Source organism: Oryctolagus cuniculus, chromosome 1, assembly GCF_964237555.1.
Source record: "Oryctolagus cuniculus chromosome 1, mOryCun1.1, whole genome shotgun sequence".
NCBI lineage: Eukaryota > Metazoa > Chordata > Mammalia > Lagomorpha > Leporidae > Oryctolagus > Oryctolagus cuniculus.
In genome coordinates this window covers 202,657,978-202,675,463 of record NC_091432.1, presented here as the reverse complement: position 1 = coordinate 202,675,463, position 17,486 = coordinate 202,657,978, and the positions used below count along the sequence as shown (strand labels likewise).

Genomic DNA, 17,486 nt, shown 5'->3' with positions numbered 1-17,486 from the left:
ACACCCCGCTTCACCTGTAACCTTGTTTCCCAACTTGGCCAGAGCCCGCCAGGGGAAGATGGGCACTGCTTACTCAGGGCTTCCTCAAAGACCCCCTCACCTCTCACGCTCCTAGGCTGCATTGACCCTGAATGCTGCCAGAGGAGAGGGTTCTGGAAGTCCCCTGCGAGAAAACAGTGGCACCCAAGTAGGGACAGACAGGTGTGGCTGCTGGCACGTGGAGGCCCCGACACCAGAGACCGCCCCTATGGCCCCCATAACTAGCGGCCCCAAAGCCCTGAGGTTGTGCACAACCTCTTGTCCCCTTGAGCAAATCTCTGACCGGGATGACACTCACAGCAGACAGGACCTCGACGCGCCCAGGGGGCCCCCTAGGCCCAGGGGGCCCCACAGTGCTGGTTCCATCCTTGCCTCTGTCACCCTGGTTACAGCAGAGAGAAGAAAATAAAATGAAGCTCACTGTGCATGGCTAACGCCCCTGGCACCAGCCTGGAGTTCCCGCCACCCTGCCCGACAGCTGGGGGCCTTACCTTGGGTCCCTGGTCTCCCTTTTCTCCTTTGGGACCCTGGAAAAGCAAACAAGCAGACCTGTCAGTTTGTTCCGGGTTTCTTCCATCCACTTTGCCCACCCTGCTCCTACCCGATTGTCTCTCCCTGGGCTCTCACAATGATTTTACACTTCCTTTTTTTTTTTTTTTGACAGGCAGAGTGGACAGTGAGAGAGACAGAGAGAAAGGTCTTCTTTTTGCCATTGGTTCACCCTCCAATGGCCACTGTGCACCGGCGCACCGCGCTGATCCGAAGCCAGGAGCCAGGTGCTTCTCCTGGTCTCCCATGTGGGTGCAGGGCCCAAGCACTTGGGTCATCCTCCACTGCACTCCCAGGCCATAGCAGAGAGCTGGCCTGGAAGAGGGGCAACCGGGACAGAATCCGGCGCCCCGATCGGGACTAGAACCCAGTGTGCCAGCGCCGCAGGCGGAGGATTAGCCTATTGAGCCACGGCGCCAGCCTCTCACAATGATTTTGTCTAAGACAATGGAGCAGGGGAGGAGGGGAACGAACAGTCCCCTTCCAGAACCAGAAGTGAGGGACGCACCACAGATAGCGAGAGTCAGAGGCCCCCTCCAAGCACCATGCCCACTCCTCCTGACCCTGTGGCCCTTGGGCCGGGGGTGGGGGGCTGCTCCGTCATTCATGGAGGGGCCGTGCTGCTCCCCTCCCCTGAATGGGAGTGCTCAGCTCTGGACCTAATTTGGCAAAGATAATGAGATCCCTGGCCTGGTCCTTATGAGAGCTGGTGTCACGGCAGAAAGGAGCCGGCACCTGCCAGGGCTGGATGCCCCGGGCAGGGGTCCCGGTCAGGAGCACGAGGCTGGGGAGAGGGGCAAAGAGGGAGTGGTGCATGGGACAGCAGAAGGGAGGCAGCAAAGCAGAGACAGGGGAGGGAAGGAGGAAGGGAGGGAGGGAGAGAGAGAGAGAAAAAGACAAATGATGTCTTATGCAAAATTCTGGGTTGGTGCTCATTCAAAGCAGCTAGGCTCCTCCCCCTCACACAGCAGGGGGCTGGGAGCACAGAGAAAGGGGCGGGGCCAGGGTGGCGTCCCACAGCCTGCTCACTCCAGCATTGCCAGCAGCACATCTTCACAACACAGGCTTTCTAAGCCAACCTACACTGGAAGCCGTGGGGCCGAAGAGTCGGGGTTCACTCAGCAGCCTGACACTTCCGGAGCCTTCGGTATCCTAGGGAAGGAGGGAGAAAGAACCTCAGGTCCAAGTCCAGGTGTGGTGCTGGCTGGGACCTCTGGGGGGAACGTGTCCCTCCGCTCAGCGTCCAGTAAGCTGGACTGTCCCGTGGCCCTTAGCATGTGTCATTACCCATAGAAAGGAGGAAAAGTACCTCGAATCCGGGTCCCATGGTACAGCCAGGGCCTGGGGGCCCTGGGGGTCCAGGAGGCCCTGGGGGTCCCATGACCCCAGGAGTGCCGACTTGTCCGTTTTTCCCAGGGGGTCCGGGTAAGCCTCTGTTGCCAGGGTCACCCTGTAAGGAAGAGGACAGGCTGATGCCCCAGCCCCAGGTCACTCGAGGAAGGCAGAGCATGTGTTTCCCGAGTGAGGAAAGTCCTCCGTGAACTTAACGGGGTTGACAAATTCTCCGATGCGCACCGCTCCATGGCACAGAAACAGCTGCTCGCTAATTGACACTGCACTTGGAGAGCAGCCAGGGCACTCACTGGAGTGCAGGTGCAGGGAGCAGGTGTGCCAGGGGAAGACATCCCAAGGGCATTCACACACACACACACACACACACACCCCACCGCCCGCAGCCCAATGGCCAATGACAGGAAACCCAAAGAAAGGGCAGGGAGAGGGGGGCGGTCTCTTTTTACCTTCTCGCCAGCTGAGCCAACAGGTCCTCTTGCTCCCTGATAGACAAAAACAAGGGCCAACTGATGTGGGAGCAGACTGCAAAAAGTTCATGGAAAAATGCAATTGAAAGGGAAGTTTGTGGATTGGCCCAAAAAAATGGAAATCCACTCAGTGCTCTCAGAATGCACATTTCCTGTGAACTTTTTGAAGGGCCCTGGTATATCTCGTTACAAGGCAGAGTCATGAGCCGTAAAGTAACGGGATATTAATAACAGGGGACTCTCTCGGTCTGGGTGCTGGCTGGCGTCTGTGAGTTGAGCGCATTACAGGAGGTGCTGAGAAAGTCGTGCTGAAAGCTTGGGAAATCCACTTCCCGATGATTAAATCATCACTCCCTCAAGAATAAAGCAGAGGGGCAGGCGTCCTGGCACAGCGAGTTAAGCCGCTGTTTGGAACGCCTGCAGGTGCCCAATATAGGGTAGCCAGTTCAAGTCCCGGCTGCTCCACTTCCCACCCAGCTTCCTGCTAATGCAACGGGTAAGCAGTGGAGGGGGGTCAATTCCTTGCGTCCCTGCCCCCCATGTGGGAGACCCCGATGGAGTTTCTGACTTCTGGATTCAGCTTTAGCCAGCCCTGGCTCTTCTGGCCACTGGGGCATGAGCTGGTAGACAGAAGGGTTCTCTCTTTCTTCCTCTCTCATTCTGCCTTTCAAATAAATAAATAAATAAATAAATTTTTTTAAGGAGTACAGCAGAGGAGTAAATATTAACCCAAGAGAGACACAGAAGAATTCTCTTGTAGAGTTGCCTGTGCTGGGGCAGCCCCCTCCCCACCTCTTCCATGACAGGTTAAGGGGGCTTCCCACGCCCCAAACCAAGGGAAGGGGTTTCAGGAACTTGGCATGTACACCCTAGACTTTTGGAGATCATGGACAATGATGACTGACTTTCTTCTGGAAAGATCTAAAGACCAAAAGCTGGCTGGAGTGGTCTGCAAGGGACCGAATAGGGGAGCAGGTGCCATTAGAGAAAGCCGCATGTTCACCAGACCACACCGCAGTTTCCCGCAGGGGTGGGGGTGGGGGGTCCTACAGAAAGAATCAGCTGTGAGCGCCGAGCACAGGGGTGGCTGGAAGTGGTCAGCTACAGGCGATGCTGCCTACAACAGGGGTGCAGGTGCAGAAGCTCCAAGGAAACCACAAACCCACCTGCCAGAGAAGAAGCCATCGCCGGCCAGAGGGGAGGACCTGACCAGACTTCAACGTCCCAGTCGCCTAAGACTGCACCCAGCCCCCAAACCCCTTTTCCTTGAGCTATATCAAAACCACAGGAGGAACAGAATGGATAATTCTAAAATAGATGTGCTCAAAAATAAGATGAGAGTCATGTTGGACCTGAAATAAGAATGCTAAGGGGAAAACAGATGGGAAGCTGAAGACAGAAACCACGCTGGGAAACGTCTCCTGCAAAGCAGTGGTGGGAGCCAGGAGCCGGGTGTGGCCCCTGGGCCTCTGCCAGGGAGCGAGGCTGAGTCCACTGCGGGCCAGCCCTGCCCACCCTGCCCACCACCCTTCACTCCCCTCTCCCCACCTCTGAAAGGGGCAATTACAAGTACTTTAATTTTAGAAGAACAATCAGAGCTGTGCATTGGGGCAGGGCCTCAGGTGACTAAGGAGCCCTAGGAGTCAAGGGCGCCTCCCACCCCCAACCCCCAACCCCCACCAGCTGATGCATGGCCTATTCCTCCCTCCCCTTCCGGAAACCTGCGAGGCTCAGAAGTAGCTACCACCCACGTCCCCAGAAGTCTGTACAAACAGATTAAAGCAGGATCCCAATCTCTAAAGCAATCACAGGGGCCAAGAAACACTGAACACCGAGGGAAGGCGACGTAGGAAAGAGAGACAACACAACCAACAGCAGCACACGAGGGAACTTCAGAAAGTGTGTGGCAAAATGGAATTTAAAAACAGGGACATTTAGAGATAGTTTGTTTGGTTGCAAAAAAAAAAAAAAAAAAAAAAAGAATTTGAAAGCCAGGCATCACAACTTGCATTTTCCATCAACGTTCTAAGCAAATACAGTGAAGAAAACAAGTCGATCAGGACTTTTAAACATATAATGAAGGTTCTCGGAGAGAAAAGGGAGGACACACTATCATGAAATGAGAACAGTGCTTATGAAAGAGAACCAAGTAGAGATCTTGGACAGAAACATATATAGCTGTTGAAATAAAGGTCTCTCCAGAGGGGCTGGATCACAGAGTGGATGCTACCTGAAAGAGAATTAATAAGAGAAGATCGGACTATAGAATTCTCCCAGGAAGAAGGCCAACAGGGTGAAGACAAAGTAGAGACACGGGCGACAGAATCAGAAGTCCCAACATCTGCTTAACGGGCATGGCAGAAAGAAAGCAAACATTAAGAAGCAATAGCTGACATTCTGTGAAAAAGCAAACCACAGGAGCACCCCCCCCCCAAAAAAAAAGGTCATTAAATCAAAGAGCACATTTTAAAGAAAATGCACGTTTAGTTACTACTGGCAGGAAAATTTCAAAACATCACGAATAAAGAAAATAAATCCCAAAGTCTGCCAAACAGAAAAGTCAGATGACCTTCAATAGAGTCAGATTCAGAGTGAAATCTGACTTTGTGTTTAGCAACCCTGGGTGTTAGGAGAGATTAGTGATTATTTGCAAATCACCAAGGGAAAATGACTTCGAAGCTGGAATTCTAAACTCCACCCAATGGGAGTAAAATAAAGACATTTTTATAACCAAGGTCATTTGCAGACCTTTGCCAAAAGTATTACTAGAGGATGCACTCCAACAAGGACAAGAGGAAACACAGGAACAACATATCCTTATCTGACTCTCACAATTAATAAATCAATTTAAAAAATATCTAACATGGTTTGCATTGTTCCTCCACCCAGAAGCTCCAAGCCACTTCCATAATGTCACTGTGAGAGGCAGGGCCTTTCCCATGCCCCAGCTGCTCCCCCAGACATGACATATTTGTGACCCGTGAGCCAAGATGCAGTTGGAAACCAGGGGGCTAATAATTTCACAGGTATCTTCTGGCTCTGACCATCTGGGACTTGGGTTGAGATTGAGCCTAAAGGAAGCTCTCAGTATAAAAAAGATGAGGCCACAGCGTGCACCATAGGCAGCCCCCACACCACAACCTCCCCCTCTCTCCTTCCCAGATGAGAACATCATGCTCTCTTCTCCATGGCTAAGATAAGTTCCTTTGGGAACTGGCTGTTCCCTCCCCTAGGTGAGGCTCACAGATCTGCCTCTGGGTGCTGTATAAAGATGAATGCCTCACGTCTGGGGGAGCAGCTGGGCCATGGGAAAGGCCCTGCCTCCTGACAACCACTTTGTTCCTCTGTAGGGTGACCCTGCCTGGACCTTGGTGTAGAAATGGGGACATTGGAGAGAGGCGGGGTGGGGGGTGGACCTCCAGGACAAGGCACCGGGCTCCTGGGGCAGGAAGAGCGATTTCTACACTCAAAATCCTCTTTAGGCACTGCTGAAGCTGCTTTGTGGATATGTGGGTGTCTTCCTGGTCATGGGTCCAGCAGGGACACCCTGGCTCTCCGGAGAGGTGGAAGGAGGAGTGTTTGGTGCAGGGGGTAGCTGCAGCTGGTCCCTGTCGCCTCCCTGCTGGGCAGCCTCCCCAGGGAGGAACACAACTGTCACCCTCCACCTGGAGCAAAAACTCAACGCAAAGAATCGGACCCCATTTTCCTGCCTAACCCTGAGGCTACAGCTTCTGCATGTGCTCTTGGGTGTGACCAATCACGCTGTCATCTGCTGCTTGCAGCAACCTGTCCTTGATGAAGTGCCAGCCTCATGCAACTTTCCAATTACAGGTCAAACCACCACCAGGGGTATTGTGAAACAGACGCTGAGGGAGTCTCCTCTCTGGAGACCTTATCACAGCTGTGTTATCAGTTGATCTTGTTAAAGAAAATTATTAATGTAAAGTGAAAAGCTATGGCTTCAATTGCCTTCCCCAGTCCTTGAAATCAAGAGTGCTCCTAGGCTGGCACCGTGGATCACTTGGCTAATCCTCCGCCTGCGGCGCCGGTACCCCGGGTTCTAGTCCCGGTTGGGGCGCCGGATTCTGTCCCGGTTACTCCTCTTACAGTCCAGCTCTCTGCTGTGGCCTGGGAAGGCAGTGGAGGATGACCCAAGTGCTTGGGCCTTGCATCCGCATGGGAGACCAGGAGGAAGCACCCGGCTCCTGGCTCCAGATCGGCGCAGCGCTGGCCATAGTGGCCATTTAGGGGGTGAACCAACGGAAAAAGGAAGACCTGTCTCTCTTTCTCACTGTCTAACTCTGCCTGTCGAAAAAAAACAGAGTGCTCCTTGTAGTAGCTTCAAAGGAACTTCTAGCAGCTCTTTTGGACTTATTTATCTGTGTCAGAAGCAGAGGGTTTTGTCCAGCTTCTATGTGGTGGAAGGATAGTATTTGGAGGCACCCCATGACTCACAGACATGCTGGTCACCAGCTTGGAACATGAACAGATTAGCTTAGGACAGCAGAGCCCATCTGAATGGAACGTATTTGGAGAGGTAGGATAACCAATGGGAGCTCCAATGAAGGGGCTCAGAAGGGACCCCACATGCCCTAAATGGCGACGGTAGAGCTGTTCTTAGGGTAGCTGTCCTTAGCTGTTCTTTGGGGGATTTTTGTGTAGTGAGGCTATGAAGTATCTTGGAATTTCCATTAGTAGAGCTGAAAGCATTGTTTAAGTGACGATGTAATATGGAGATAACGGTTCTGCACAGAGAAGCGTTCTAATGAGGTAGAGTTGTGCCACATGTTGCAAAATCATGGTGTAGAATTCGTTAGAAATTTTGGCTCCTCGTGGTGAATTGGATGTCCGAGGACATCACTAGACTTCAGCCTACAGGAACATCAAAGAACCTTCTAGATCATTTTTCTATTGCGGCATGTGGAACAGCACAGTATGTTGCCTTGGGGAAGCTTGTTGGTTTTGCTGGTGGTGTGTCTGTAATGCTGACAACTCCAGTTTGTTATCCATTACAATCGACCATGATCTATTTGGTTGTTATGGAGACCCAACATCCAGATGTTGCCCCAAACCTGGCTGCTGCTGAAGGAAGATACAAAATAAGAACTCAGGCAAATACTGTGATGCTTCATGTAAACACATCACTTCGTTCTAAGTCATAAGCCCAAGACAGGAGCCCAGGCCAAGCCAGCATGTGGCTCAGATTCCTGAACGTTCCCTAATCCTTGTTATACAAGATGTAGAAAGTTGTTCAGAGGCAGCGGGGATTGCTCAAAGAAACTGCAGGAGATGGTTTAACTGCATCGCTCCTACACGTTACGCAGACACAGAATCGGATTTTACAGAGCCATGCAGACAGCTCGGTGGGATTACTCAAAACCAGTTACAGGCAGTGCAACATTCTGCAGCAATTCTGGGCCCTGAAGAAACTTCCCACACACAAACTCTTCCGAGCCCGGATGTCCCAGGACCTTCTGAGACTGCAAATAATGTAAATGACGTAGATTCTGAAAGCACAATCTCCAGGACAACTGTGATTCCTCGCTGTGAGCCGAAGACCTGGCTGGCAGGACCCACAGTGCACAGTGCAGGGGCCCCCTTTGCCAGCAGGGTCCCCCGTGCCCTCTCCAGAGCATTCGGCAGCAGAAAAAGCAGGCTGTTCCTGCACCTGCTCCTTCTTAGGCCAAAGATCTGAGAGTCAGCTGCTCTTGTGAATTTGGGGGAAAGGCAGGCTGATCTGCTCACCACATGGGGACAGGCTGGCTGACAGGTGCACCCACCAGAGCCTGGAAGGCACTGCTCGGGCCGGGAGGGAGCCGCTCACCAGCGGGCGTGTGTGAGCCAAGGGAGGAGGATCGCGATGGGAAGCTTCTCGACTCCTGTTCTGTAACATCCCTGAGGCTGTTCATTTCCTTTAGCACATGTTGGTTATTTTACATCTCGATTATACTCCTTGGCTTACTTTAGAAAAAAAAATAAAAGGCAAACGCCGCAGGCAAGTTTTCCTTCCAGCTCGCAGAAGCAACTTCCCAAGTCCGTTCTAGAGTCTGCTTGTACTTGACCAGAAAGCCTCAGATGCGCACAATGCAATGCACACAGCTCAGCAGGTTTCAGGAAAGAGCAGACACACACATGTGACTGGCCCCCAACAGCCAGGCTGGGCGAGCCTGCTGCGGTGCGGGCCCATTCTCGGAGCACCGGGCTCTTTAAGTGCAAGGCAGCACGTGGGAGGGCTGTGTCGGGCTGGGGAGCCGGCAAGAAAACAGGCAAGGCGGTGTAGGTCTGGGGTGTTTCCTGCGACACTGAATTTCTTATGAAACAGTTGGTACGCGTGCAATGAGTTCTGCAAAGCTTGGCAATTGTTTCTTTTTTTTTTTCTGAGAAGTGAGCTTTCCATGAAAACCAGGGTACTGTTTCCATGAAAATACACACACCTGGGAGCTGACCGCCCTGGAAGTTCAGTTCAGTGACGATGATGGTGTCCAGGGAGTCGAGGGGTATCCTACAGAGACCCCGTCTTTCCATCTCGAGGGAGGGCACCCTCCCTGCTTGGAGCCCCACGAGCCCCCCCGACCCAGTCTCTCCTACAAGAGTCACCTTGTCTTCACTCTCCCCTTTGCTGCGCATGGCTTATTCCACCAACAATGCCACCCCTCTGTCCCCCTGCCCCAACATCAGCACCGGAAGGCCTACGTAAGCGAAACGATGAAGGGATGAAGGCAGCCAGACCCTGAGAGAGGCAGGTTAGGACGTGTCTGCAGGAAGCTTCCCTCGCTTATCAAGTGCTGACGGGGGCCTGCGCAGGTGCTGAGGTTGCACACACAGTACCACGGGCTCCGCGGCAGGCCGGCTAACACCTTGAGAGTCACTAGCTAGGAAGGCTCTCGGGAGCATGAACATGGTGCTAACAGACAGGGAGGGGAGGAAGTGGGTTTTTTTGCTCACAGAGTTGGGGGAGTTTCCCAGAGCACCGTTACCTGTGGTCAACCACAGTCCAAAACTATTAAATGAAGAATTCCAGAAATCATTCCTAAGTTTTAAATCGTGCATCTGTTCTGAGTAGAATAATAAAATCTCACACCACCCACTCCATCCCACCCAGGACGTGAGTCATTCTTTTGTCCAGCGTGTCTACACTGTATGTGCTACCTGCCCAGTAGTCACGCAGTAGCCAGCGCAGTTATCAGACTGATTATTGTAGTATCACAGGGACTGTGTTCTAGGAAACCTTCTTTCACTGAACAATCACTCCAAAGTCCTACAGTAGGAATGCTGGCATTTATTACAGTATATCGATCTCTTTTATCATTAATTACTGTTGTGAATCTCTTACTGTGCCTAACATATGAACTGAACTTGATCGTAGGTATATTTGTATAGGAAAGAACATGGCACCTTTAGGGTTCAATGACAGTTTCAGGCATGCCTGTGGGGGTGGTCTCGGGATGCACCCCCCACAGGGAAGGGGGCATGACTGTATCTCAACTGGGCCTTGGAGGATGAGAAAAGGAAACGCACATCCCAGAGAGAGAGAAATCCACATGCGAGGGCCCAGAGGCTGGTGCAGACGAGCCTGCCCACAGGGCCCTGCCAGGACTGGCCAGAGGCCGTGGGAGGGGGCGAGGCAGCTGGTACCACCCAAGGAACCGGGGAGCTTGCACAGAGTTTGGGGTGTGCTCTGCCGGCAGTGGGGACAGGGCCATGACCGCTGAGAACCTACTATGGGGTGGTAGGTAAGGTGGAGGGTGGATTGTGGGGACAGAGAATGGGCTCCTGCCATGGGGTGCATCAGGGTGGAGAGAAAGATGAGGGAGGTGCCAGTCCATACTGGCAGCTGACCAGTTGTGGCAGGAAAGGGAGAGGGAGGAGCTGGTGAAGACTTTGTCTGAGTCCCAGAGCCTCACTCCCTGCAGCTCGGACGTACAGGAGTGGGCAGGGAAGGGGCTGCCCATGCTGAGGGATCCAGCAGAGGTGACCATCAGGGTCACCACACAGAAGAGCCAGTCAGGCATAGACAGTGGGTCTGGTGGCCCCTGTGTGTTAGAACCTTCCCGCCTTCCTCATACCTTCTCCCCTTTCATCCCGGGAAGGCCGGTGGCTCCGTCAAGTCCAGGCTGTCCTTCGGGGCCCTGGGAAACATCAGCGACAGTCAGCACACAGCATCTCTGCTACGAGTCACATACAAACCCCCTTCCCCTAGAAAGAGGCCAGGGTGGCAGGGGTGAGGCCATTGTGTCCAGGGCAGGAGCACTAGTCCCCAGCCCCAGCAGGGCCACGCTGGCCAGGCCGCTGTGGGGGAGAGCCTGCATCCTCAGGGTCTTGCTTTTCCTCTGTGGGGTTGGGTGGGATGGCATCCAAGAACCCCCACCGCGGCCAGACTCTGCAGGAGCCTGCACTTCCCGTACCGCCTACCGGAGGAGGTAGGCAGGGAGGAGGCCGACGGCTTGGCCGCTGCAATGATTCAGCGGAGCAGCATTTCTGTCCGCAAGCATTGGCCAGCGGCTCCCCGCCATGGAGAGCCTCAGATGGTGCTGGGGTCTGCGATCTGGGTGCCCCCTCCCCGGGAGAGGAAGCCCCAAGGCCACAGAGCGGAGAGAGGACTTCAGCTACTCACCGGGGGCCCAGGTTCACCAGCAACTCCATCTTCACCAGGAGATCCAGGGGGTCCCATGAAGACATCAGCCCCAGGTTCTCCTGGAATCCCAGGTAAGCCAGGTGGGCCTGGAGGCCCTGGGGGACCCTAAAACACAGGCCTTGCGTTAGAAACAGCGAGGGCAGGGTAAGCACACACTGAGCACGGACGTCCCCAAGAGGCTCTCTATTCCAACGGCCCTGCGAGCAGAGATCGTGCAGCCACTCCCAGAGGGAAACTGAGGCTCAGCGAGATGTTGTTTCTGAGGGAGTATGCACACACACGCACACACAGCCAATCAGTAGTAGAGCAGGGATTAGAATCTAGGTCTTGGGGTTGGCCTGGCATAGCCGGTTAAGCTGCTGCATCCCACACTGATGCCGGTTCGTGTCCGCACTGCTCCACCTCCAGTCCAGCTCTCTGCTAATGTGCCTGGGAAAGCAGCAGAGGGCGGCTCAGTCTTTGGGTCTTTGCTCCCATGAGAGATTCCCAGATGGAGCTCATGGCTCCTGGCTTTGGCCAGGCCTAGCTCTGGCCATTGTAGCCATTTGGGGAGCGAACCAACAGATGGAAGATCTCTCTCTATCTCTCCCTTTCAGCTAACTCTGCCTTTCAAATAAATAAATAAATCTAAAAACAGAAATCTAGGTCTTCCTGAGGTGGATTACATCATGTTTTCTCCCAAAAGGGGGTATACAATAAAGATCTAATTAGCTAGAATTCTCAGGTATGCGCTTGCTAATTTAGTTGTCAGGTTCACGGTGAGGTTAGTCACAACCCACCTGTCACTGAAATGCTTCTCTCTGGCCTCTGGCTGGGTTGGCTGACCCTCCCCACGACCAGCCTGGGTGATCCCTGGAAGGCTCACTGAGTGCAGAACCCGCCCAGCCCTGGTCATGAGGAATCCGCAAGGAGCAGCTAAGTGGGGCTGCAAAGAGGGGATTCGGCACAGGTGCCCCGGGGAAGGACGGAGAGGAGGTTGGGGGCTGGGGACAGAGGTGGCAGCTGCAGCTGGAGGAAGCAGGAGCTCCCCTTGGGGCAACTCAGAGAAGCGCAGGCGGAGCCCCAGCCTTGGGCAGGAGGCCAGGGGAGCACGAGTGCCAAGGAGGGAGAAAGAGCAGTCTCCGGGCAGGGGGCAAGGGACGGGGGCTGCTGAGTGGTAAAGATCGCTCGAGAAGAGTCTGCACGCCCAGGGGTGAGGCGCGGTGTCTCTGGAGAGAGAGTAAGAGCTGAGAGAGGCAGGGTGGTGCGGGGGACCAGACGCCGACTTGCAGCCATGAAGGTCAGTGGGTGCACCTGCTGGGGAGCAGCCTGCTCCGGAAGCTGCCAGGGACGGGGGACTGCGGGCAGTGGAGGAGAGGCGGTCTGGCTACAAAGCGAGCCTCATATTCACTTAAAACGAAACCGATCAAAGTGGGAAATGTCAAACACATACAAACGCCCATGGACTCACGGCCCACAGTCCTCAGCAAGGCTGATCTGGTCCCATTCACTGCCTGCTCCCCACCCCCACCCCCCAGAATCCCAGACCCATTCCCCCCACCCCACCCCCGCGGTGTCACCCAGCACACTCACCCTCAACAGCTCCTCACTGCCCACCAGGTCCCCGGAGCCGGAGCCAGCGTCAGAGTCCCAGCCCAGGCCGGAGCCCTCAGCCTCTGCTCCCACCTGGAGGGAGAAGCAAGTCACAACTTGGCTCCGCAGACAGCCCTGCCGCGGGAAGTTTCCCTGTGTTCTGTAGCCCGGTAACTTCTGCTCCCAACTCCCCTTCGGGCCTTTTCCACCAAGGCCCTCTCCACGGCCTCCCAGTCCTAAACCTCCTCTCCAGCTATGCAAACTCCTACTCATCCTTCTCGGCCTGGTTCTGCAGTCACCTCCTCTGTGAAGCCCTCCCTACGGCTCCTTCAGGCAGACTTCATCTCTCCTTCCTCAATGCCCCCGCTAGCCTCCGCTGGCACCACCTGACCTGAAACCTAGCCCTGCATGTGTCTGTCGGCTTTAACAGCAGGGTCCAATCCTGAGGTCCCTGGAGCCCAGTGCAAGGCCTGGCACCAAGAGAGCACTAATGTGTGCTTACTGGATGTTATCAAGTGCCTGCAAACAACCAAAGGGACTTCACAAAACCCCGTCCTGGCACTTCATGCTTGAAGGCAGGAGCCAGGTGAGGCATAATTCAGTCACCGAGTGCATGTGCGTTAAGGCTGCATTGAGCTACTCCAAGGAGGAGCTGGGACCGGGAAGGTCGAAGTAGTGGGGCTGTGTAGGTGGGAGACAGGAGTGAGATGGAGGCAGGGAGACCAGGTGGGAGACTGCCACCCTCCACGGGATGAGGAAGCCCTGCGAAGCCAGAACCAGGAGGCTGTGGGGGCGGGATGCCTGGCTTGCATGTGGGTCAACAGGTGCGTGGGGTGCCATCCCCGGGGAGGGGGAGGTGTTGAGGGCAGGCTGAGTTGGAGGGACTGCAGGCCACACAGGGTGCCAGTTACAGACCGAACAGGACTGGTAGTAGAGGTGGGACTCGAAGGTTCTCAGGGGGCTGACAAGCCCTCACCCATGGCATCTCTGCACACTGGGCATGGGGCAAGCCTGGCTGGGAATCTCACCGTGGGTCCAGCAGGTGCAGAAGTTCCGGGGGACCCGGGAAGGCCCTCCTCAGCCTCATCCTAGGGAAACAAAATGGTCAGTGACCCCTCCTCTTGGCTCCTTTCCTTCTGCAGAAACTGTGCTCATCTTCAAGATCAAGCTCGCCCACGCGTAAAGAAAGACACTGTCCTTCCCAGCCCAGCCCCCTCTGAAGCCCATCCTGCCCACCCACACCTGCCACCAATCTTTCTAGCTTGTAGGGGCCTCTACGGCCCACAGGGCTGCCTCCCCTGACTGTGAACTCCTGCAGGGCAGGCCAGGTGCCAGCGCCCACCACAGGGCTGGGGCCCAGGACATGCTTCCAGAATGGCAGGGTGCCCTTGGGAAGGAGATGGAGACAAGATGAGAACAGGGGCCTCCCAGAGGTGTCGGCCGCCAGCAAGCTCCAGAGCCACGGCTGCCCTGACACACACAGTGACCAACTGGCTGGACCACCCAAAGAACGGAAATGTCCACAGGGAAATCCCCAAGTCCCCCTGAGAGCTGGCCACTGCTCTGAAGTGCACTGAGAGAGCCGGAGCAGAGGGAGGGGGGACACCAGCCTCCCTGTCCTGGTGCCTCCTTCCACACTCAGGTGGGTACATACCCAAGGCATGGGGCAGGAGCACCTGCTGCCCGCAGGGCAGAGGAGCAGGACCAGGGTACAGATGGGAAGGGTCCCCAGAGGCAGCTTAGCAGACTCCTGAGCCAGACCTCCTGGGGCCATCAGCTGGGGTCCCATGATGCAACCCCCTGGGAACAGCTTGTCACTAGTCGTTCCACTAAGGGGAACCCATTATCTTCCTGTGATGACTGGCACCAGACAAGGCATTTCCTAAACACCGTCTCCATGCTTCCTGGCAGCCACCCTGCAGGGCCATCGCCACCATCCATTATGCACAGACGAGGAAGCTGGAGTGGAGTGCAGGACACCCAGGATCCTGCAGCTGCCCAGAGGCAAGCCTGGTCCAGGGGCCCGAAGCTGTGCTTTGCCCCACGCTTTCCCAGGGAGACAATCAGGGCTGAGTTTGGAGTGGACACACAGAGCCCCCGAACAGGAGGGACCCTTTGATAACAAATAGGGAAACTGAGGCCTGCGGAGGTCTGGAGACTTGGCCACCAGAACTGCTGCTGTGCTGTGTCATCATTCTCCCACCCCCACCCCAGTCCCATCTCTCCAGGACTATCGATCAGAACTGAATAAATTAACCCCAACAACATGTGCAGGACCCTTGACCAGGAGCCAGTGCCACCTCCAGAACGGTCACAGCACAGACCTCTTCTCCTCTGGGTGCGGCTTGTCCTTCCATTTCCACATGTACGTGAGCCTAAAACAAGAAGATCTGGTTAAAACGCAGTCATAACCACTTTGGGACACGGAGCTGCAGAGCTCTGGCTAGTGAGCGGGGGCCTTCCTGCCCAGCAGGTCACTGGCTCTCGGTGCCTATTAGCAACCAGTGGACCGTGACATCGGAGTCCCCACACTGGACCATCTAGTGTCTCAAAACACAGGTGTTAACACTCAGTACTTCCTCTCAAGGACAATGTTCTCCAAGTGTTCTCTGAAAGATTCTTTTTTTTTTTTTTTTTTTTTTTTGACAGGCAGAGTGGACAGTGAGAGAGAGACAGAGAGAAAGGTCTTCCTTTGCCGTTGGTTCATCCTCCAATGGACGCTGCGGCCGGCACACCACGCTGATCCGATGGCAGGAGCCAGGTACTTATCCTGGTCTCCCATGGGGTGCAGGGCCCAAGCACTTGGGCCATCCTCCACTGCACTCCCTGGCCACAGCAGAGAGCTGGCCTGGAAGAGGGGCAACCGGGACAGAATCCGGCGCCCTGACCAGGACTAGAACCTGGTGTGCCGGCACCGCAAGGCGGAGGATTAGCCTAGTGAGCCACAGCGCCAGCCTCTCTGAAAGATTCTAATACACAGGTCTTCAAAGTGGGATGACCTCATTGAGACCACTGTGGGCTCTGCTAACCAGCTTCAGGCTCAAGTCTAAAGATGGTGGTCATGGACAGTGTAGAAAGCCAAGGCAGAAAGTCCAGAGAACAAGGCTCTTGTCTCTATGCAAATCCGTGTAGCTGTGTGACCTTGAGCAAAGTCCTGGCCACCTCTGAGACTCACCTGCAAAATTATTCTGTATAGCAAGTTCGTTGAGCACGTACTGTGTGCTAGGTGGAGTTTATGTCTTAACTCATTTAAGCCCCACAACAAATCAAAAGGTACGTAGGAGGTTCAACAGTTCTGATCCCCAGTTCATGCATGAGCAAACTAAGACAGAGAGAGGTTCAGAAATTAGTCTTGGATATGTGGCAGAGCCAAGCTGGGATGTCACCTGCCACTTGCCAAGCTATACTGCTGGCCCTCTGCATTCACAGATTCAACCAGCCGTGGGCTGTGCACCATATAGTTAGGCCTGCAATGGTTGCATCTGTACTGAACATATACACACTTGTTTTTCTTATCACTATTCTCTAAACAATCACACATCAGTTTTTTGTAATATGCATTTCCACAAGCTTTTTGCACACCCCTCGCATGCACAGACTTTAAACTTCTTTGCACCAAAATAAACTCATTTTTAGCTCCACTCTCCACAAGCTTTTTGAGGTGCCCTTGTGTTGCATAGTAACAATCTGCACAGCATTTCCGTGGGATCAGGATTAAAAGTAATCCGGAGGTGATTTAAAATACATGGGAGGTGTGCACAGGCCATGGGCAAACTGCGCCATCTTGTAAGGGAGTGCAGATTTCTGTAACTCCGCAGGTCCTGGAAGCTGTCTCCTGTAGGGACAGAGGGACAGCTGCCCTCGGTGACTCTGGGATTCAAATGATCCTACAGATATTCCAGGGGTGCTCTCTCGATCGTCCTTACTGTGGACCCTGGAAGGCGGCAGTGACAGTTCAGTTAGTTGGGTCTTTGCCATCCCAGGGGGAGAGCTGGATTGAGTTCCCGGCTCCTGGCTTCAGTCCTGGCTGAGCCCCAGTCACTGTGGACAACTGGGGAGTAAACCAGCTGATAGGAGCTGTTTCTGTCTCTGACTCTCAAATATAATAATTATTACTAATACTAATAAGCTGCTGTAAAACCATAAGCCTCCATGGTGGAAAATATCACAATGCAGTAAGACCCTAATTCCCACAGTTCCCCCACTTGGAGGCGACGATGGCTAACATTATGGGAAACATTTCTTTAGGGTGTTTTCCCATGTGTCTTTTTTTTTTTTTTTTGACAGGCAGAGTGGACAGTGAGAGAGAGAGACAGAGAGAAAGGTCTTCCTTTTGCCGTTGGTTCACCCTCCAATGGCCGCCGCGGCCGGCGCACTGCGGCCGGCGCACCGCGCTGATCCGATGGCAGGAGCCAGGTGCTTCTCCTGGTCTCCCATGGGGTGCAGGGCCCAAGCACTTGGGCCATCCTCCACTGCACTCCCTGGCCACAGCAGAGAGCTGGCCTGGAAGAGGGGCAACCGGGACAGAATCCGGCGCCCCGACCGGGACTAGAACCTGGTGTGCCGGCGCCACAAGGCGGAGGATTAGCCTACTGAGCTGTGGCGCCGGCCCCCATGTGTCTTTTTTAAATGGTTAAGACCACACAAGACGCTCAAGTTTACAACCAGCTTCTTTCACTTAACATTACATGGTTAGCATTTGCCTTCATCTTTAAATCCTCCTAATAATAATGTTAATAGTTGCATAATGCTCCACTACTTGGATGTACTAACCAAATCATCCCTGCTGCTGGGTGATTAAATCATGCCTAAGCTTTCCCCGCGATGGACAATATTGAGATTAACAGCGTTGTCCACAAAGCCTTTTTTAC

At 54.3% G+C, this 17,486-nt stretch overlaps 1 protein-coding gene across 1 annotated transcript in view; it reads right to left on the bottom strand.

The window, feature by feature from the left end:
• The window catches only part of COL15A1 (collagen type XV alpha 1 chain), a 112,339-nt gene that overhangs the window by 33,612 nt on the left and 61,241 nt on the right, over nucleotides 1-17,486 (bottom strand). The window contains exons 13-22 of the mRNA XM_051843674.2: nucleotides 14,940-14,990; nucleotides 13,644-13,703; nucleotides 12,616-12,708; nucleotides 11,023-11,148; nucleotides 10,475-10,537; nucleotides 2,388-2,423; nucleotides 1,898-2,038; nucleotides 1,672-1,740; nucleotides 531-566; nucleotides 338-421 (exon numbers count right to left, since the gene is read on the bottom strand). Of these exons, the coding sequence (XP_051699634.2) occupies nucleotides 338-421; nucleotides 531-566; nucleotides 1,672-1,740; nucleotides 1,898-2,038; nucleotides 2,388-2,423; nucleotides 10,475-10,537; nucleotides 11,023-11,148; nucleotides 12,616-12,708; nucleotides 13,644-13,703; nucleotides 14,940-14,990 (759 nt within the window). The remainder of the gene's footprint in view (nucleotides 1-337; nucleotides 422-530; nucleotides 567-1,671; nucleotides 1,741-1,897; nucleotides 2,039-2,387; nucleotides 2,424-10,474; nucleotides 10,538-11,022; nucleotides 11,149-12,615; nucleotides 12,709-13,643; nucleotides 13,704-14,939; nucleotides 14,991-17,486) is intronic.